Source organism: Aspergillus thermomutatus (assembly GCF_002237265.1).
Source record: "Aspergillus thermomutatus strain HMR AF 39 chromosome Unknown NODE_184, whole genome shotgun sequence".
In the NCBI taxonomy this organism is placed as follows: Eukaryota; Fungi; Ascomycota; class Eurotiomycetes; order Eurotiales; family Aspergillaceae; genus Aspergillus; species Aspergillus thermomutatus.
In genome coordinates, this window is record NW_020798233.1 from 2,030 (window position 1) to 21,635 (window position 19,606).

The 19,606-nt window shown below is 50.7% G+C and overlaps 10 protein-coding genes across 10 annotated transcripts; 8 read left to right on the forward strand and 2 right to left on the reverse strand.

The window, feature by feature from the left end:
• Positions 1 to 360: 360 nt before the first annotated feature.
• Positions 361 to 821, forward strand: CDV56_100543 (Dabb family protein; the record flags this gene model as incomplete). Its single annotated transcript, XM_026754162.1, has 3 exons — positions 361 to 429; positions 494 to 604; positions 666 to 821. The coding sequence occupies 3 exons, from the start codon at positions 361 to 363 to the stop codon at positions 819 to 821; spliced, it is 336 nt and encodes a 111-aa protein (XP_026612186.1).
• Positions 822 to 1,117: 296 nt separating this feature from the next.
• CDV56_100665 (uncharacterized protein) lies at positions 1,118 to 3,028 on the reverse strand (the record flags this gene model as incomplete). Its single annotated transcript, XM_026754284.1, has 6 exons — positions 1,118 to 1,358; positions 1,430 to 1,840; positions 1,912 to 2,157; positions 2,301 to 2,656; positions 2,769 to 2,778; positions 2,850 to 3,028. 6 exons carry the CDS (start codon positions 3,026 to 3,028, stop codon positions 1,118 to 1,120), a joined length of 1,443 nt encoding a protein of 480 aa, XP_026612187.1.
• A 1,327-nt stretch (positions 3,029 to 4,355) lies between these two features.
• On the forward strand, positions 4,356 to 6,590 carry CDV56_101173 (Zn(II)2Cys6 transcription factor; the record flags this gene model as incomplete). Its single annotated transcript, XM_026754792.1, has 1 exon — positions 4,356 to 6,590. The coding sequence occupies one exon, from the start codon at positions 4,356 to 4,358 to the stop codon at positions 6,588 to 6,590; it is 2,235 nt and encodes a 744-aa protein (XP_026612188.1).
• A 332-nt stretch (positions 6,591 to 6,922) lies between these two features.
• On the forward strand, positions 6,923 to 8,060 carry CDV56_101560 (uncharacterized protein; the record flags this gene model as incomplete). Its single annotated transcript, XM_026755179.1, has 4 exons — positions 6,923 to 7,134; positions 7,195 to 7,410; positions 7,499 to 7,573; positions 7,640 to 8,060. 4 exons carry the CDS (start codon positions 6,923 to 6,925, stop codon positions 8,058 to 8,060), a joined length of 924 nt encoding a protein of 307 aa, XP_026612189.1.
• A 196-nt stretch (positions 8,061 to 8,256) lies between these two features.
• CDV56_101743 (NAD(P)-dependent alcohol dehydrogenase) lies at positions 8,257 to 9,592 on the reverse strand (the record flags this gene model as incomplete). Its single annotated transcript, XM_026755362.1, has 3 exons — positions 8,257 to 8,466; positions 8,530 to 9,308; positions 9,400 to 9,592. The coding sequence occupies 3 exons, from the start codon at positions 9,590 to 9,592 to the stop codon at positions 8,257 to 8,259; spliced, it is 1,182 nt and encodes a 393-aa protein (XP_026612190.1).
• Positions 9,593 to 10,124: 532 nt separating this feature from the next.
• Positions 10,125 to 11,896, forward strand: CDV56_101992 (uncharacterized protein; the record flags this gene model as incomplete). The annotated part of the gene is made up of 6 exons (XM_026755611.1): positions 10,125 to 10,320; positions 10,385 to 10,528; positions 10,599 to 10,713; positions 10,769 to 11,071; positions 11,132 to 11,536; positions 11,608 to 11,896. The coding sequence occupies 6 exons, from the start codon at positions 10,125 to 10,127 to the stop codon at positions 11,894 to 11,896; spliced, it is 1,452 nt and encodes a 483-aa protein (XP_026612191.1).
• Positions 11,897 to 12,346: 450 nt separating this feature from the next.
• Positions 12,347 to 13,393, forward strand: CDV56_102304 (uncharacterized protein; the record flags this gene model as incomplete). The annotated part of the gene is made up of 1 exon (XM_026755923.1): positions 12,347 to 13,393. The coding sequence occupies one exon, from the start codon at positions 12,347 to 12,349 to the stop codon at positions 13,391 to 13,393; it is 1,047 nt and encodes a 348-aa protein (XP_026612192.1).
• Positions 13,394 to 14,092: 699 nt separating this feature from the next.
• Positions 14,093 to 15,577, forward strand: CDV56_102535 (uncharacterized protein; the record flags this gene model as incomplete). Its single annotated transcript, XM_026756154.1, has 2 exons — positions 14,093 to 14,941; positions 15,005 to 15,577. The coding sequence occupies 2 exons, from the start codon at positions 14,093 to 14,095 to the stop codon at positions 15,575 to 15,577; spliced, it is 1,422 nt and encodes a 473-aa protein (XP_026612193.1).
• A 371-nt stretch (positions 15,578 to 15,948) lies between these two features.
• Positions 15,949 to 16,944, forward strand: CDV56_102772 (uncharacterized protein; the record flags this gene model as incomplete). The annotated part of the gene is made up of 2 exons (XM_026756391.1): positions 15,949 to 16,734; positions 16,804 to 16,944. 2 exons carry the CDS (start codon positions 15,949 to 15,951, stop codon positions 16,942 to 16,944), a joined length of 927 nt encoding a protein of 308 aa, XP_026612194.1.
• A 562-nt stretch (positions 16,945 to 17,506) lies between these two features.
• On the forward strand, positions 17,507 to 19,192 carry CDV56_102963 (flavin-containing monooxygenase; the record flags this gene model as incomplete). The annotated part of the gene is made up of 2 exons (XM_026756582.1): positions 17,507 to 17,685; positions 17,743 to 19,192. 2 exons carry the CDS (start codon positions 17,507 to 17,509, stop codon positions 19,190 to 19,192), a joined length of 1,629 nt encoding a protein of 542 aa, XP_026612195.1.
• Positions 19,193 to 19,606: the final 414 nt, after the last annotated feature.

Here is a 19,606-nt window from a genome sequence, read left to right on the forward strand (position 1 = left end):
CCATCATGCCATGTAGACGCAGACCTTTTTTGTTCAGGAAGTTCTCGTCTTTCGCAGGCCGCCAACGTAGGGAACCGGATCCGGCTATATGGCTTTCGTCAGGAGGATATATCCGGCGGCGCAGTATCTGATTTCAAATAATAACTTACTAATGAGCTGGAATTGTGGAGAACGCAACGGAGGAATTAGACAGAGTGACTTTAACTATATTTTATTTGCGGCGCTTCAAGTTGATAAAGAGCCGCTGAACTACCGCGACTTGTACTATATAACAACGACATCGAGTGCAAGCTAGCGGAGAATTCAACTGAGTCCTATACTATCATACCTAGCAATCCTCACATTCGTGAATCAACCATCATGGGCAAAGTCACGCATATTGTCCAGCTCCAGTTCAAGAGCGATGTCAGCCAATCCACTATACAAGACGTATGTCTCAATTCCTAAAGCTAGCACTTCAGACAAGCTGACTTACTTTCCTATCACTGCTTAGGCTATTAACACCATGCTTTCGCTAAAGGAGGAGTGCCTCCACCCCAAGACAGGAAAGCCATACATTGTTTCGAGTACAGGAGGGAAGGAGTGTTCTGTGGAGGGAATGCAGGTATGGGCCAAATTGTCCTTTTACCCACTGGCCACTAGCCAATCCGATTGTTCAATAACAGAACGGCATTACGCATGTCTTCGTCGTCGAGTTCGCATCTGTCGAGGATCGCGACTATTACGCGAAGGAAGACCCGAAACACCTTGCTTTCGGTGCAAGTCTGGGTCCTATCATCGCACAAGTGCAGGTGGTGGACATCGAAAATGGTGTTTACTGAGGTTTCTCCAGGGGTCACCTCTGTTCAAGTTTAGGAGCGTTGAATTCAATCGTCCAAATCATAAACAAGTCATCTTTATCTACCCATCATTCACTTAGGTCAAACACACTAATCAACACTCTTATTCTGATCATACTATCGGTCCCGAAATCTGTCAAAAACTAGCAGGTGACTAAATGATTCCAAGTAAAAGAGTAGTATCAATCTCCCTAAACCCAGCGGTAGCACCAATTTACGTATCCACCGACGTTTCGAACACTAAACACAGAAAGATGTATCCCTGTACACCAGGAAATTCACAATTTCTCCGTGTTGTGAGGGTCTTCTAGATGGCTAACCACTCCCATATCTGAAGCCTTGGTTGCTGTTGCCCCATCTGCCTCGACTTCATCGAACACGACGACCATTTCTTCAAGGGAGTATCCGCCAGTTTCAGGGTAGGTGAGCCAGACGTTGATCAAGATCACGACTAAGAGGCAAATATACACGATGTAATATTTCCATCCGATCGCATCCATTGCGATAGGGTTGATGAACCTGATTAACCGGGGACGTTTAGCGAGACGGGCTTACAATAGACCCGAAATACACCATCAGGTGACACTTACTGATTAAAGATAAGAGCAAGGTAGGTGCACATGTAGGTGAGTGCAACACCCTTACTCCGGAGCGAGTAGGTCCAGGTTTCAGCGGGATAGGCGATGAGCAGCGGGGTATATGCCAGGTCAGAGCCGGCATAGTAGATGAACAAGAACGGGATGACGGCGGTGCCAACGGCAGCGACTCCCGTGGTATCGAAGCTACCAGCCAGGCCTGTCAAGCATATATAGCTTACCAGCATGATGATGGTGGAAAGAATGAATAGCAGACGGCGGCCGGCACGGTCCACGAGCAAGGAGCCAACAGCTGCAAATATGAGATTCCATACTTGCAAGCAAGCGTTAATTAGGGTCTGTTGTGTAGCTGAAGTAAATCCAACGGTATTCAGGATGAGGTTAAGGTAGTAAGAGACGATTCCCCTATGAAAGATAAATGATGATGTTACTCCAAGTTCGTATAGCTGTATCGAGAAAATCGAGGCTCAACTTACACTCCGTTCCACTGGGCGGCGATACCTATTGTGACACTGATATGGAAACGGTGTCGATTCCCTTTCGTCTTGAGCATTTGAGACCACCGAGCATTGTTCGCCATCTCGTCCTCCTGCCGGATAGAATCGGTAATCTCCTGCATCTGTAACGCGACCAGCGGCGATGCTTCGTCGCCACCGGCGTGATACTTTGTTAGCACCTTAATTGCTTTTTCTCGTCCGTCATTGCGAATCAGCCACCGAGGGCTCTCAGGGCATAGAAAGCATATAGGGAGCGAGACTAGCGGGAATGCGATCTGAAGCAAGACGGGAATTCTCCAACCCCATGAAGAATCCATATTTCGGCAACCGAATGTCACCAGGCTGACAATGATGACCCAACATAATACATGCACTGATACAGGGCGCTGAGCTTGGAGCGATGGGTCGGATACGCCAATTCAGTGACCAGGATGGCAGCACTTTGGAACCAGGCGCCTGAATGACCGACGAAAACGCGCGAGACAATGAACAACGTTGGACTCGGAGCGGCGGTCTGCATGGCCACACCAATAATGATGAACACGTAGCCGACCCAGATACATGATTTCCGGCCAAATTTATTACTGCACCATGCTTGCAGAGGCATGCCCACCAGGCCCCCCACCGATTGAATGGCACTGATGAAGCCTAACCATGCGCCAGTGGGTCGAGCCCCCATGGCAGGATGGTTCACGAGCTGACGCCAACCCCGACAAAGAAGGTACTAAGGGTCCACCAGAGCCTTCACCGGGCACTTAGTACGGCCATCATCCAGATGCGCACAGGGAAGATAGGGCTCCGACACTACCTCTACCAACGAGGAGTGCCGGACATACCAGACGGAGACTGTCAATGCGGCAAAGCAACCCAGACAGTACAACATGTACTCCTTGCCTGCCGTCTTTTCAAAAGCCTACGCGAGGAGATATTTGGCAGAAGGATTGGGGGGCCGGAAGGAGAAGGGAGTCTGAAGAAAATCCTTAACACGCCTAAGCTCGCAATCCGAGCAGCCAAATTTATGATACAAACTGGGCTCCTCGGGCAATTCGGAGCCGTTGACAGTAGGGAAATAGATCAGGCGGAGCACTGAGGTCATTGGGCACACAGGGGTCAAGAGAGGGCCTGGGGAACCCCCAGACACAGGCTCGGGCGGAGCCAGGCCCTCAACTTAAGCGTATATTGAAGGCAGAAATATGTACATAATAAGCGAAGCTAACTGCGAAGCTGCCAAGCAGGCAGTGGAGCAGTTCCCGCATAGCCACGGTTTCATGAGTGGCTGGGACGGAGTATGAGTAAATCCGAAATCCGAAATTATATGAATAATATGAATGCGAATATGAATACGCCGCATATTCATATTCCTTTATTCCTTTCGGAGCCCTACCTGTGACTCTGTCAGGGCATACTAAAACATACTAAAAGTTATATGGGTTCCAGGCTATTAATATCCCGAAATATTCACAAAGTACTATACGAATTATATATTTGTATCACTAATAATAGTGGATAGCTACTATTGTTATGGAAAAGTGTCACAGTGCGGCTCGGCTTTCCATTCTGAACTAGGTGCTCAGGATGAAGGCTGCCTGCCCGCCCTGACTGTCTGCCTGAACATCGACTATTGCTTCTGATCCTGATCTTCGAGGTACATCTTGTCTCGTCCATGTGACTGTCCGTGTATCTGCTCTGTTATCCTGTTGTAAATACATTCCTGGGCCCGCATTTTGGCAAAAGTGCCTTTACATATAATTTTTGGTTGTTCGGAAGACATATATTTCGAAATCGCGAGCTGCTGGCGGGCCACTAGACCTATTTTTGGTGAAAAAAGAAAAAAAGGTTCTTTATGCTTTTCGGACCGCCTTCCTCTTCCACCAGGCCCTGAACCTGTTTTGACCAAGAATACGGCAAGAAACATTTCAGTGGTTGGCAATTCAATAGGAGGGCCCAAGCAACTGGATACACGAAGCCCTTGCAACTCTTACTGGGTACGCTTCGGGACAAAACAAAAATAGCAGTCAATAGGCAGGATGCGAAATTGGAATCAGCAAACAATTTCAGGCTACAGATTGAACCGCTTTTCAGGCTTCGACATCTTAACCCCTTAGTACATACATAGGTGAATATCAATAATGTATGCTGGATATATACTGTTCAAACTAGATTATTCCGGTTCTCTGATTAGCTTTGTCAGCAGCTGGCAGCTGAATAAGCCTTGGCAGCTGCAAGTGGCGGAACCTGTTTCCATTCCAGCTCCAAGTTCCACTTCCTTTCCGTGTCCAAAACCGAATGCGGGGGGACAGAGGGAAGGACACTCTGAAGCACATGGCACACAGAAAGCACTGGACACAACTATCCTAAGGCCACTTTCTTCAATTAGACTGCATTTGCTCGCACACCAAACACACCCTCTCCCACGGACCAGCATGGTCTCTCCGGCCGGCGGGAAAAACCGACTGCGAGCCTCCAAGGCTTGTCAGAGATGCAGTCGGCGCAAGGTCAAATGTGATGCCACCGAGCGTGGTTGTCCTTGTAGCCGGTGTCGCATGGACAATGTCTCGGAGTGTACACTGATTACCTCCCGCCGAGGCACTTATGATCGAAAAAATTTCCGACGGCAGGTGGCAAGGCCTGGCCCATCTTTATCATCAACATCACCACCGTCAGTGTTACCGCCCTCGTCGCGTGGCCCGTCAACTGCTCAGATTAGTCCTTCATCGCCGTCAGCTGCATCCAGCGGCCACGGTCGAGTTGAGGCTCTTACCCCGCCCCAGCTCCTCGTCGGAGAGAACAGGCCGATCTCCACTCCTGCGACATATCGGCAGGAAAGAAATTCGAACTTAGAACAGCCAACCGGCGACACTCCTGGCGTAGATTTGACTCGCCCGCCCGACAGTGTACCCTCTACCTTCTCGGCTGGCTCGTTCGACCACCGATCACTGTCGGCCATGTTCGAAGATTTCCTCGGCCAGGCGGGCCACGAAGACTTGTGCAAGGCGAAGCTGGTTCTGTTCGGGGAACCTTCGCCCTTAACTTTCGCCCTACAGCTGCGGAGGGACATGAACTCGGGCCTCCACGACGCCAATCAACGTGTCTTGACCAGTAATTCGCTGACTGTAGTCGAAAAAAACGTCCATCCGAAACACTTACTTCCGCATGAAATTGAGTGTCTGAAGGCGAAGGGGGCGTTCATTTACCCAGAATCAGAAGTTTTGGAGGAGATGATAAACGTCTTTTTGCATCGATTTTATCCCCTATACTCGGTCGTGAATCCGACAGAATTACGCAAGGCGCAACAGGAGCGGAAACTGCCGTGGATCTTGCTTCATTCAATCTGTTTTATCGCGATGACGTTCTGCGAGCCTGCCCTGATCTACAAGGCTGGCTTTAGTTCTCGCCCACAGGCGCGTCAGCTCTACTACGATCGGGCTAAGGCTCTTTTCGATCTTAATTACGAAAATAATAAAATAATTCTGGTGAAGGTGGCCATCCTGCTAAGTTTCAAGGGCCCTCAGATGGATTGCTATTGGAACCCATGCTCGTGGATCGAGTTCGGGGTGACGATGGCCGTGGCCCTTGGGATGCACCGCAAATCCGTTGCAATCAATGGGAAATCGAATGACCGAGGCCTGCTCAGACGGTTATGGTGGACGTTAGCCGTCCGCGATGCCCACTGTTCCGCCCTGCTGGGTCGTCCCTTCCGCATCAATATGGCCCAATGCGATATTGATACTTTAACGGAGGATGACTTCCCCGACGAACACACGTGCCGATTCCCAACGACCCAATTAAGCTGCAGTTGCCGCGAGTCGTTCGAGTACCAGATTCAAGTCACGAAGCTATCAATTATCCTCCGAGACATTATGTACTTCCGGTTTGGGCCGACCAGTGTAAGCTTCACAACTGATCTACTCCAGGAGCAACTGGCCACCTGGAAGGCACAGCTTCCAGTCCCTATGCAATGCCTGCCAGGTCAATCCTCCGTATCGACATTGGCTGTGCAACTCGACATCCTGCTTAATTATCATATCATGCTACTCCACATGGAGCAACCCCGACGACCAGGACTTAATCCGTCGTCTCTCTCAACGTCGCTGCCCGGCGGCTACGACTACGCTGCCATTACAGAGTCAGCGGCCCTAGTTGTCTCCTCGAGCGCCATCAAACTCATGACGCGGACTTCCATCTGCAATATCCCCCACGAAGTATTCCCTGGGTTTTTCATGGCAGGAATCATACTCTACCAGCAGGCGCAACAGGAGCAGAACACCCATCTAGCGAAAATGATCCGGGCCAGCTTCGATAACTGCCAAATGCTCTTGAATCAAGCGCAAAATACCTGGGACCCGGGGGTCTGGGCGATGAAAGTTTTTGAATTTCTTCTGTTTGCTGCGGACGCAGCCGATGCTGCAGAAGCTCAGATACTGCCGGTTGACAGTCATGGCTTCCGAATGAACACGCCGTCCGTGGACATAAATCACGCTCCCGCTGTGCAACCTCACGCTCCAGGATCTTCAGATGTGGAGAATTCCGCTTGGTCAGAGGTTCCCGCCATGGAATTTGATCGGGGCTTGGCCATGGACATGGCAGATTATATGCTTCTGCCAAACTTTTTCCCCCCTACCGTTGGGCAACTAGCACGGACTTGCGGTGCTGCATAACTTATCGACTTAAAGACTTGACCATAGTACCATTTGTACCTTTAGTAATCCATACTCATAACAATGATGAAACTGGTGGAAGGCATGCTATGATCCGATATTTGTGATTGGATGAACTAAGGTAGTCAAACATGGCAACCAAATGGAACAAACAATGCAAAGTCCGTGATGATCTCATAGGTGGAGCTTCGGGCACCTAGAATACCCTAGAAATCAGCCCGAAGTTAACCCGGGTACATGGATATAAAGGACACATTCCGGAGAATACAGCAAAACGTGTTGAAAGCCACAGTCTATTCGACGCAAAACAAACATTCGAATACTATCTTGCGATGTCTTTCAATCGGATCGCGGTTTACGGCCATCGGGGATGGGCCAGCTCGGTGATTGTTGCAGCCCTCATTGACTCGGGAGCGCCTATCAAGGTACTTTACCGGCCGGGGTCCGATATTTCTTCTCTGCCCGACTCGGTTGCCAAGATTGCGGTCGACTTGGCCGATCAGGAGAAAGTCATTGCTGCTTTGCAGGATGTGGATATTGTCATGTAAGTTCACAATTCTTGGGGTGCCACTGAGAAGTACGAGAAGCCAACTGTGCAGTTTAGATCTCTTGTAGGGCACGAAGGTGTCACCCGCCAGCTTGGTCTGGTGAATGCTATCCCCAAGACGAAGGTTCGGCTCTTCGTCCCTTCAGATCTCGCTGCGCGGTATGACGAGCAGGGGTTGCGTATTCCAGTGAACCACGCCAAGGACGAGGTTGAGAGAGCAGCGCGTGCTGCCGGTATTCCGGTGACAGTGGTCCTCACCGGCAATTTCGCTGAGTTTGCCTTAGCTACATTGCACGTATTCCATTCTTTCCTTTACATGGGGAGATTGATGGGAAGATTGTTGGCTAACGGGGTTGCTCAGGGCTATGGGAGTGGACCGTCACAACAACAGAATTATCTTCACCGGCGAAAGTGAACACAAGGCTCTTAATCTCTGGTACGTGAGACTACGGTTCAGAATGTTTCAATTGCGCCCGCGCACCAATCTCTGACACCAAGCTAGCACTCGACCTTATGTTGCCGCCGCCTACGCCTCCATATTCGCCTCAACGCCCATTGACCAAATCAAGGACCGCACCATAGCACTGTCCGAGATCAGAGCAACGGGAAGCGAAATCGTCAGCATGTTAACAGAGCAGCATGGCTCGAGGACACGCAGCAGACATGAATCTGCTGAGTCCATCAACGAGTTGGTTGAGACCTCTGTCGCAACTGGGAGCAACTTTGCGCTGGCGTTCTACTGCCGCAAAATCTGGGGAACAGGGCAACAGACTCAAATGATGGGAGAGGATTTTTGGGAGGTGAAGGGGTACCAGAAGGCGTCGTTGCACGACCTCATTGTGCGGGGCCGGCTGCAAGAATATCGTCAGCTGCCACCGGCGGTACTGGAATTTTTCGAGTCGCACTTTGAACAGTGTGCTTAATGATGCAATAGCAATAAAGGCCCATTATTTCTTGGGAGCCGAGAGAAGCCTGCCAAGCTCGCTCTAGCTTTTCGGATTCATGACCCTTGTAGCATCGGAAGTGCGTCTGGTGTATCTCATTTACCGCGGCTATATGCCTACCGGGTGGCGTCGGGCTTGCTTTCGTTAATTATTGCATAACCATATCAATTAGAGTTCAAAGAGTAAGATTGCCAGTGGAGTGTCTATCTGTTGGCAAGACTCGATTGTTCGAAACGCTTTCCTTCCACAGCAGAACCGCCTTGATTGCTCGCCCAACTTTCAAGTCGTGAAACGCCTGTTGATAGTGCTCGACCGGATAGTATGTAATTAGCTTTTGCACTGGGAACTTGCCTTGCTTGTTCTGCTCGATCAAGTAAGGAATCATCTAGGAGCTCGGAATTTTGTAAGTAGCGAATTTAGATACGGCCTTGCCCATAGAACAACATACCTTCTCGGCAACACTCGACCCTTGGTGACAACCTACGTACTCCCGTCCAAGTGTTAGATGAGAGAACACATCCACACCTGCTCTTTTGCCTGGCGCTGGGGCACCGACGCTGGCGGCTCGTCCACGGGTGGCCAACGAATCCAACATGATCTCTATCACCTGCGTAGCCCCCGAGCAGTCAACCGCGAATTCCACGCCGTTGGAGGGCGCACAAATTTCACGGATTTGTTGCAGAACTTTTTCTGACCCCCCTAGCAGTGTATGGGTTGCCCCCAGTTCACGCGCCATCTCTAACCGTGAATTCTCTAGATCCACAGCAATGATAATGCTCGCTCCTCGAAGCCGCGCCGCCATAATAGCACTCAGACCAACTGCGCCCACCCCAAACACTGCCACCGAGGTACCCTCCCGCACGTTGAGAGTGTTCAGGACCGCGCCTGCCCCGGTTTGCACCCCGCACCCCAAGGGAGCAAATATATCTAGCGGAGTATCCGCTGCAACGCGAGCCACCGAGGCACGATTGACTAGGGCAACGCGGCAAAAAGAGCTTTGACCGAAGAAATTGGCAAACACCTCTGTTTCACCATTGGGAAGGCGTATAGTTCTGCTCTCGTCCAGCCGCTTGCCGCCAAAGTTCTGCGCTATCAAATTGACACAGTAGGCAGGTTGGCCGGACAGGCATTGGTGACAGTCCGTGCAGAAGTTGTAGCTAAGAATGACCTTGTCGCCCACGTTGACATCCTTTACCCCCTTCCCCGGCCGGAGAACCACCCCAGCGCCTGCCTGAATGTCAGTACAAAAGAGAATTCTACTGGTGCCCCGTCGTGTTTAGCAGCAGTGGTGTTGAAGACCTAGGGTAAATTCTCTCACCTTCATGTCCCAAAACACAAGGAAACTCAGCCGGCAACTTGCCCTCGATGCAAGCAATGTCTGTGTGACAGATCCCCGTAGCGTGGATTTCCACCAAGAGCTCATCGTCTCGTATGGTATCCAGAATCACGGGGCCAAATTGGGGTTCGTTCCCCACCGCTGATACAACTAGGGCTTCCGTAGGGTAGGCCATTGTGATGCAAAACCGTAGTCGAGAAAGCTTGGATTGGAAGGTATTTTGTTCCTGTTTTTGGACCTCCTCTCACGAGGAAGAACTAGCGCTCTTTTTAATCCGGGCTCCCTTTTCGCCTTCCGATGATATGCCGGTAAAGAGGCCCAAACTAAAGGGCTAGTACGTCTGTGTTGCCCACCTTGTTTGAACTTATTTGGCTAGATTGCTTGACAATGGGGAAAATTGGGGGAGGAACAAGCGGGGTGGGTGGTCCTGGCCTATCGGCAACATGGGTGCCCCAGACCCCGTTCCGTCTCTCCCCCGTCCCCCTCCTCGTCCTCGCAGACCTGGATGTAGCATGCGGGCTATTGGACCCTTATTGAAGACTATCGGATGTGAGCAGGATATCGGATCGGGTAAGGACGATTTTCACATGAAGCATTGTCTGTCTGCTGAAATCGATATATAGGCTTGATATGTCAAAGGTCATGGGGTCTACTTGCGCTGCAAAGTCTTTAACTGATTTACTTTTTCAGTCATCACGGACATCATCATGACTACCCCTGAGATCGAGACCCGTCTTTTCATCGATGGAGAGTTTGTGCCTTCTCTTGACGGCTCCAAATTCAAGGTCACAAACCCCTTCACCGGCGAGACTGTAGCAGAAGTGTCAGAGGCCAAGGCAGAAGATGTGAACCGAGCAGTTGAGAGTGCGAAAAGGGCCTTTCCAACTTGGTCAGAATTAGACGGTATTGGACTCCGTTCTTCGGGTATACTGCCAGAGAAGCTCATGTTGCTGACTACTCTGAGCAGGATCCGATCGGCGACGCCTCATGCTGAGGCTGGCTGACCTTGTCGATGAACATGCGGCGGAGTTTGCGCGCTTGGAAGCTCTTTCGATGGGGAAGCCTGTATCAACTTATATGGATCAGGTGATGGGTACAGCAACGCTGAGATGTATGTTTCTCCCGTGTACTCGCTCGAACTCATTATTACAGGAAGCTTAACGCGTTACGCACAAACGCAGACTACGCTGGCAAGGCTCTGGATATCCACGGGGTCACTTCCCTAACTTCCAAGAACCATCTGAATATATCCATCCGGCAGCCCTACGGTGTCACCGGGGCGATTATTCCCTGGAAGTAGGTACCGGATTGCCTTTCTGCATTGCGGCTGCGGTTGCTAATCTTGCAACAGCGTCCCGGTGATCATGATCTGTTTCAAAGTTGGCCCTGCACTCATTGCGGGCAACACACTTGTGCTCAAATCCTCTGAGAAGGCGCCACTAACCTCACTCCTCTTCGCGCGACTGGCCAAGGAAGCTGGGTTTCCCCCAGGTGTGTTGAATGTTCTATCTGGTTTTGGCCTGCCGTGTGGGGATGCCATCGCTCGACACATGGACATCCGGAAGATAGCTTTTACGGGCAGCACCAAGACTGGCAAGCTTATCCAAAAAGCTGCGGTTGATTCAAATCTCAAGTCTTGCACATTAGAACTAGGGTTTGTCCCTGTCAATGCCTTTTAAATTGAGCGCGAGCTAATTGTGAGGGAACGAAACAGTGGTAAAAGCCCCCTGATCGTGTTTGAAGACGCCGATCTGGAAAAAGCAGCAAAGGTGGCCGCCTTTTCTATCGTCTTCAATTCTGGTCAGGTCTGCATGGCTTCCTCAAGGGTGTATATTCAAGAGAATGTTGCAGACCAATTTAAGAAGCTGTATGCACAGGCTATCCAGGCGGTTGCGGGGCAGGCGGGCAACCCCCTCGAGGCAACGACTGGGTTCGGTCCCCAGGCAGACAAACAGCAGTTCGAGAGCATTTCCAAGTATCTGCAGGAGGCCCAGAAGGATGGCCTCAAGCGCCTGCCTATCGGGGAATTGACACCGCGGGACGGGGGAAACTTTGTCTCCCCGATTGTGTTCCACGAGGTGCCCGAGGATCATTCTATTATGAAGGACGAAATTTTCGGGTTTGTTTTGGCTCCCCATTCACATCCGCGAGAAACCTGATGGTCGTGGAGCTAACATGGTCTGTTTGCAGAGCCGTTTCTTGCCTCAACACTTTCAGCAGCGAAGACGATGTGATCCGCGCGGCAAACGACTCTGAATACGGACTGTATGCCAGCGTATTCACTCGGGACATCAACCGAGCCATACGAGTGGCAAAGTACTTCGAGGCAGGCTCGATCGGTGTTAATACCTCATCGCCATATTACTGTCAGGACTTGCCTCTTGGAGGGTTCAAGGGATCCGGCACTGGGCGCGAGCTGGGAGATGAAGGCCTAGAGGCGTGGACGGAGGTGAAGTCTATTTACATCTCGCTGTCGTAAGGGGAGAATTTCCTTCCCTGGCCGCTGTTATTCGTTTTTGTACAGTTGACAATCAATAACTAAGTGAAGGGCTATGTACAAGCCATGACATGCATGTAATGGTAGCCAACTTGAGCAGTTCGCATTATCCATTCTGACCAGTTCCAGACATTGTTGAACTCAAGAAATAATAACATCATACCCATCATAGACTTCGGAGAGTTTCAATTGTAATTTTGTCACATCGTCCTCGACTTCGGAGAGTTCCAAAGGTTCCGTTGGTATCCGGAGGGTTGTTTCCACCGTAGGGGATGATTGCATTAGTAAACCATATAGCCGGACAACCCTGAACAGAGCCCCGAGATATAAAAACACAGCAGACAGACACATAGACCAAGCAATGATCAATAATCAATACGCTTGACATCATCACGCTGCTTGATCAAAGCTAAAACCTCCCAAGTTCTCGCTATGCTGTCTGTCTTCCTAGTAGGCCCTGGCCTGATCGGTGGAGAGGTGCTCGACCTCCTACTCAAGGAAAAGAAGTATGAGATCACCACTCTTGTGCGCAGAGAAGCCGCCCGTCCGGCGTTTCACGAGCTCGGCGTACAGACTGTCCTCGGCTCACTGAGTGACAAAGATGTGATTGTGAAGCAAACAGCCGCCAGCGACATCGTAATCCACACCGCCACCGCCGACGACTTGCCCTCTGTCCAGGCCATTCTGGAAGGGGTCCGACAACGCACCCAGCGCGGGCAGCGAACCATCTACATCCACACCAGTGGTGCCAGTCTCATCGGTGATAACGCTGAGGGGTCTTACAAGAACGATTTTGTTTTTGACGACGAGAAGCCAAGCTCTATCGACGCGCTGCCGGACTCCGCAGCCCACCGGGAGATTGACCTGGCTATTGTGAATGCGCGGAAAGAGCTCTCGTCCCATGCCAAGTTTGCTATCATGATTCCGCCAGTTATTTACGGTGTCAGCACACGCGAGAAGCGACTTTCTATCCAGCTGCCGACTATGGTGCGGTACTCGGTTAAACATGGCTATCCCGGTATGGTCGGTGACGGCCTCGCTGTCTGGAATCAGGTGCATGTGAAGGATCTCGCTCGCGGTTACCTAACTCTCCTACACTGGTTGGAACAGACCTCGTGCGAGGAGGTCGCCGAGAACCCTTACTTCTTCTGCGAGAACGGCGAGGAGCTCTCATGGGGACAGTGTGCTGCGGAGATTGGTCGCATCCTGCATAAGGCAGGCAAGGTGGCCGATCCGACTCCCAAGACCATCCCTACTGAGCACTACAACGATCTGTTTGGCGAGTATTCGGGCCTTGTGATCGGATCCAACGCACGTAATCGTGCTAATCGACTCCGGAAGCTGGGTTGGGAGCCTCGGGAGAAGAGGACCTTTGCCTCCTTGGCGGAGGACGAAATTCCGCTCATTCTGCAGGAGACAGGGGAATTCACAGGGTATGCTGCTCCGGTTGCATCGGGAAAGTTTGAGGGCAAGAAGTGAGAGGTTTTTGTTTCTAAAACCTGTCTTGGAGAGTGCAGTACCCAATGTGTAAATAGTTAGATAAATGTGTGACTCGGCCTAACCCTTTGACCAAAAAGCGACCTGCATTATGTTTGGCACTATTCCTATGCTTTATCCTTTTTTATCTGCGTAGTATTTATTTCCAAGTTAGTTCTCTCATGGTAAATTCCTGGGCGAGACTAGGCGCGCCCCCAGGGGGGGCTGTATGTTCCATACAGCCAGTTATCCCAACAACAGCAACTGAAGTATATATGGTTATAGGATATAACCACTTTAAAAGTACTATTAGCTTATCTTCCGGTTCTAAAAATATCTAGTTATTTTGTACAAAAACCTTCCTGGACTTATTGCGGCAACATCCACCCCTCCGAGACTGGCGCCATGCCTCCCTTCGTGTGAAGGATGATGGGTCAGTTTCACTCAGCTGTCCTCACTGAACTGGCTTAGACTGGAACATGCACGAGTATTGCTCATACAGCCACGGGAGCTTACAAGGTCAACTGGATAGGTGAGATTAATTTTGAAGGAATCACTTATGCTCCAGATGTACTAGGGTACTGGTACTGTGGACACCTACGACAGAGAATGCGGGGTCCCCGCAGCAGCGTATAAGAGCGTCAAGCCATTCCCCAGTTTTGGCTCTCTTCTCAATGCGTCGAGCTTCAGTAACTCGAAACAATGGAGGAGAAATCAATCGACGAAACACATCACATTGACCATGTATCCCAGGGGGCTCCCGATGCAGAAGCCATCACAATCCGCCATCAACAACTCCTTCGCAAAATTGACTGGCGTCTGCTTCCCTTGTGCGCATTTATCTACCTGTTGAACTACCTGGATCGCTCGAACATCGGCAATGCTAAGGTCCTGAACGCTGAAACCGGTGATTCGCTCGAGCAACAAACCGGAATGACCGACACAGGCTATTCAATCACCCTTACACTGTTTGCTGTGGCATATGCGCTGTTCGACGTGCCCTCCAACTGGATCCTAAAACGCTATGCTCGCCCGTCATACTGGCTGGGGGCGCTAATGCTTTGTTGGGGTGCAGTGACCCTCGGCTTTGCGAGGGTGGATAACATGCCCAAGGTCATGGTGCTACGTGTGTTGATCGGAGTATTCGAGGCTGGATTCTTCCCTGGAATGGTCTACCTCATCACCTTCTGGTACCGACAGGAAGAGCGCTCCATCCGCATTGCCTTCATTCTCGCAACCGCGACGCTTGCAGGGGCCTTTGGAGGCTGCATCGCCTACGGTGTGGCGTTCTTAAACGGAAAAGGCGGGCTCGAGGGGTTTCGCTGGCTGTTCATCATTGAAGGAGGAGCAACAGTCCTCGTCGCTCCTTTGGTGTTTTTGGGGTTGCCTAACTACCCATCCACGGCGAAGTGGCTGACGCTTTCGGAACACCGCTTTGCGATTGAGAGACTGGAGCAGGATGGAGGCATACCCACCAGGGATCGGGCGTCTAGGGGAGAAGTCTGCGAGACTTTGTGCAGCCTGCGGATGCTCCTTCATTACCTAGCTTATGTATGTTGTCCACAGCTTCTGGTAGAACCTTCGAGAATCATCATCACTAACAAGGAATATTAGTTTACGAACAATATCGTGACGAGCTCTTTGGCCTACTTCAGTCCTACTATAGTTAAGGGCCTGGGGTATACGTCCATCGAGGCCCAGCTGATGACTGTTCCCCCGTGGGCGGTTGGATACGTAATCTCGATACTCTTAGCCTGGTCTGCGGACCGATTCAACGCTCGTGGGCTCCATGTCTGTCTCGCAGGGGTGCTTACAGGTACCGGATTTCTTGCTAGCCGCCTGCTTCCAGCGGAGGCTTACTTGCCCCGATATGGATGTCTCATCGTCGCCTCATGCGGTGCCTTCCCCAGTCTTGCACCCTTGACGGCGTGGGTGACATGTAACACCCCTTCTACGAGGACACTGGGACTTGCCGCCGCAATGAACAACTCCATGGTTGGGCTGGCTTCCATCTTAGCATTGTGGATTTGGAGATCGGTAGAGGAAGACCGTGGGTTTCCTACTGGGAACACAGTCTGCGCGGTAGCTGGGTATGCTACTGCAGGGCTGGCATTAATATTACATTTCTTCTATACAAGGGAGAACAACAGGACGACTGGGCAGCTGCAGAGGCTCTGGGCGCTTTGAATAAATCGGCTCTGGCTAGGATGTATCGAGTGCATGGTTGAAACGACGTTATATGTGAGCTATTATTTGGAAATAGGACTACGAGTACTGTGCAATTGAAAGTGTTACGTGTTAAAAGTATCATTACAATGGGCATCAGTAGATAATTGCTCCAGATATGATCCATAAATCACGAGGCGCACTCATTCATCTCCGACGCAGCAGTGTTTCGGCTATATGGGTGCGCACATGCATGAATTCCGATGGAGACTTACTCAGGGGAGAGGATGGGTTTATAGGCAAAGGCTGCACGACTGTAGGTATATAGGCTCCTTTTATACCACGTACCACATATTTGGCCTGCCAACAACTCTTTTTTTTTCAAATTAAACATGCGCGACATCACGCTCAATCCCTTGCTCCTCTGCAACCTCACCGGCAAAACTGCTGTCCTGACCGGTGGCGCCGGGGGAATTGGCACCGCCATCGCAAAACTACTACTGGAACATGGCGCGAATGTCGTAGTGGCAGATTTGGAACACACACGTCCCATAGTGGAGACAATGATCGTGGATCTTCCTGGTTCGTGTAGGGGACGAGTGCAGTTCGTCGCAACGAACATCGTGAAGTGGGATCAGATCACGGCACTCTTCCAGTCCGCTAAGGAGCGATTCGGTTCAATAGAACTGGTAATCGCCAACGCGGGAGTCATGGAAAGAAAGCCAGTGTTGGACATGGATCAGATCGACAAACATGGAAACCTGAAAGAGTCGCACGAGTTTTGCAAAGTCATTGATATAAATGTGAAGGGAACCATGAACTGCCTCCGCCATGCTATATTCAGTATGAAGGGGAACCAACCATGCTACCCAGATGGATCGCGCGGCGCAGTGGTCCTTGTGAGTTCGATTTCGGGCTACTTTGGTGGCACAGGTGTATCAGGGTACATCACTTCCAAGCACGCGGTGACAGGGATGCTGCGTGGATCGCAGCTGGCTGCGAGCAAGTACGGCATTCGAGTCAACGCTGTTGCTCCGTTTGTTACTCCCACGGCCATGGCAGGCGAATTCTCCGAGGCGTGGCAAGCGAAGGGCCTTCCGATCAATACGACTGAAGGTGTAGCCACAGCCGTGCTGACGCTGGCCTTGAACCCTGCAGAAAAGGGATCTTGCTACATAGTATGGCGTTCCTTCTGGCACCGTGACAACGGTGCTCTCCTTGATCCCTAATATTGACAACAATCGCAGGTTTCCGGTCCCATTCTCCGCGAGGTAGAACATACCCAGAAACTTCTACTGACGGAATGGCTTGGAGAGGACTTGACACGGGTGTTCAGGGATGCTAATGAGTTCTTTGAGAGCCAGGGGGGATATCGATTGCCAAAGTGAGGTGTTCCAGATAGTCAGTCCCTACTAGAAAGGTCTAATTAGTAATCAAATATAACGCCGAGTAGTTATCTCAAGGGTGTACAGAGCTGCGGATTTTCTTCTACGATGAACAAAGAATCTCGAACATAGGACTATCATCTTGCCAACCTTTCAGCCAACCCTTGTCTGGATTGGTCATGCGGTCAACGTGAGTAAGAATTCCATCGCGGAATCCAAGTGAAATCATCCTGCAGATCCTTTCTATTGAGCGGCAAATTAGGTTAAATCATCCATTTGCCGGGCGTATACGCAAGACTGCCACGGCTGCATCCTCATTACTTCCCCCGCTTCTATCTCTGCAACCCCAGTGTCCCCACGGCTGCATAGTTACCCCGGCCAGCACCGTGGGGGTAATATGGATAGCGGGGGTGAAAGGTTCAGCTGCTGATACCAAAGGGCTGCCCCGCTCGATGTGCAGTACCGTATACAGTTCCAGATAAAGATGGGCTTGCACACTCGGAGAAAAGACAATCCATCTTGATCATTCACTATTCCTCAGCTACAGCCACAGCCAAACACAAAAATGCCTGCAAAAATGCTAACTCAACCCGACTTCGACGCGATTGTCATTGGCGCTGGCTTCGGCGGTATCTACATGTGCAAGAAGCTTGTCGCCCAGGGGCTGTCTGTCAAAGTCATTGAAGCTGCGCCCGATGTGGGAGGAACATGGTATTGGAATCGCTACCCTGGTGCATTGTCAGAGTGAGTTAGGCTCATCACACGCGAGGTTGTCCGTTAGAAAGAAGCTCATTCGACTAGCACGCGGTCGTTTCTGTATCGATACTCGTGGGACCTTGAAGACCTCCGCCAGTACCCTTGGAAAAGAGAGTATTTGACACAGCGAGAAATCCTTGCCTACTTGAACCATGTTGTTGAGCGGCATGATCTGCGACAATACATGCAATTCAATACCGAAATGCAAGGCGCCTCTTACGATACCGACCAGAACTTGTGGACTGTTTCGCTGTCATCCGGCCAGCAATTAAGAGCTCGATATCTTATTACGGCAGTTGGGCTTTTATCCAAAATCAATTATCCCGACATCCCTGGACTGAATTCATTCAAGGGCGAAATGCACCACACCGGCAACTGGCCCTCGTCTTATGACTTCACGGGAAAGCGGGTTGGAGTTATTGGAAACGGATCCACGGGAGTTCAACTAATCACTGCATTGGCCGATCAAGATGTCAAACAGCTGCACTCATTTCAGCGGCATCCGCAGTATGTCGTTCCAGCGGGCGACGCGGAAGTGCCTCCTGCCACTCGAGAAGACCTTGATAAGCGCTGGGAGCAAGTCTGGAGGGAGGTAAAGCACAGCACTTTTGGGTTTGGCTTTAAGGAAAGTTCAAAGCCCACCTTCAGTGTCAGCGAAGAAGAGCGCGAAAGGATCTTTGAGGAGGCTTGGGCCAAAGGGGGTGGATTTTATTTCATGTTCGGCACATTTTGCGATATTTCCTACAACGAAGAAGCGAACAAGGCCGCTGCGGAGTTTATCCGCCGGAAGATCCGCCAAGAAGTGAAGGATCCTGTCAAGGCAGAAAAGCTCATGCCATATGATTGGTATGCCAGGCGGCCGTTGTGTGGTACTGGCTACTACGAGAAGTTCAACCGTCCGAACGTGGACGTCGTCGATATCAAGACCAATCCGATCACCAAGATAACAGACAAAGGAATACAAACGGCCGAAGGATCAGAGTACGAGCTTGATGTCCTAATCTTTGCAACCGGCTTTGATGCGGTAGATGGTAACTACAAGCGGATGTGTATCCAGGGCGCCTCACAGGATACCCTAAAGGATCGGTGGAAGGAGGAGCCCAGTTCATTTTTGGGGGTCTCGATCCCTGGATTTCCTAATCTATTCTCCATCCTCGGTCCTAACAGTCCGTTTACCAATTTGCCGCCCTTGATTGAGGTCCAGGTGGAATTCATTTCCGACATGGTCTCTCACGCGAGAAAAGTGGCGGCTGCTGAACCGGCAACAAACGGCCCGCGTGTGGAGGCAGATGCAGCAGCATTACGAGACTGGATTCAAAAGTGCGACGAGCTCAGCGCCGACAGTCTATTTCGGAAAACCGACTCGTGGATCTTTGGGGCGAATGTGGCTGGCAAGAAACCTTCAGTGCTGTTTTACTTTGGGGGGCTGGCGATGTACAGACAAGCCCTACAGAAGATTGTGCAACAGGGGTATAAGGGCTTTAGCCTTGTTTGAAGTGTGAATTCTATTGTGAATACTTCGATAGCAATGTACATGGCTCATCTGAGACTATATTGGGCGTTTGTTTTGAGTTAAGACCAACTACGAGGTCTTACCTAGTAGACGTGGGCTTGCATGTTACCACGGCTATATGTGCCTTTGCCACCAATATCATCCAATCTTTGCAATCCTCTTTGGCTTTCACAATGCCCACCCATGACAATCTATTCCCCAAAATCTTGTAACCGTTGTGATTTAATTGGCTTCTACTGAGCCACTCAATCTGTTTACCCCAGATGCCCCAGTTTACTATATCAACTAATCCATGGTGGATCACACATACCCCGCACAAAAGTTGCAATATTAAGAATTTCTCTTCCCCACAAAAAGGAAGGGGGTAATTCTGTGGGTGCTCTTTCTGCGATGCGC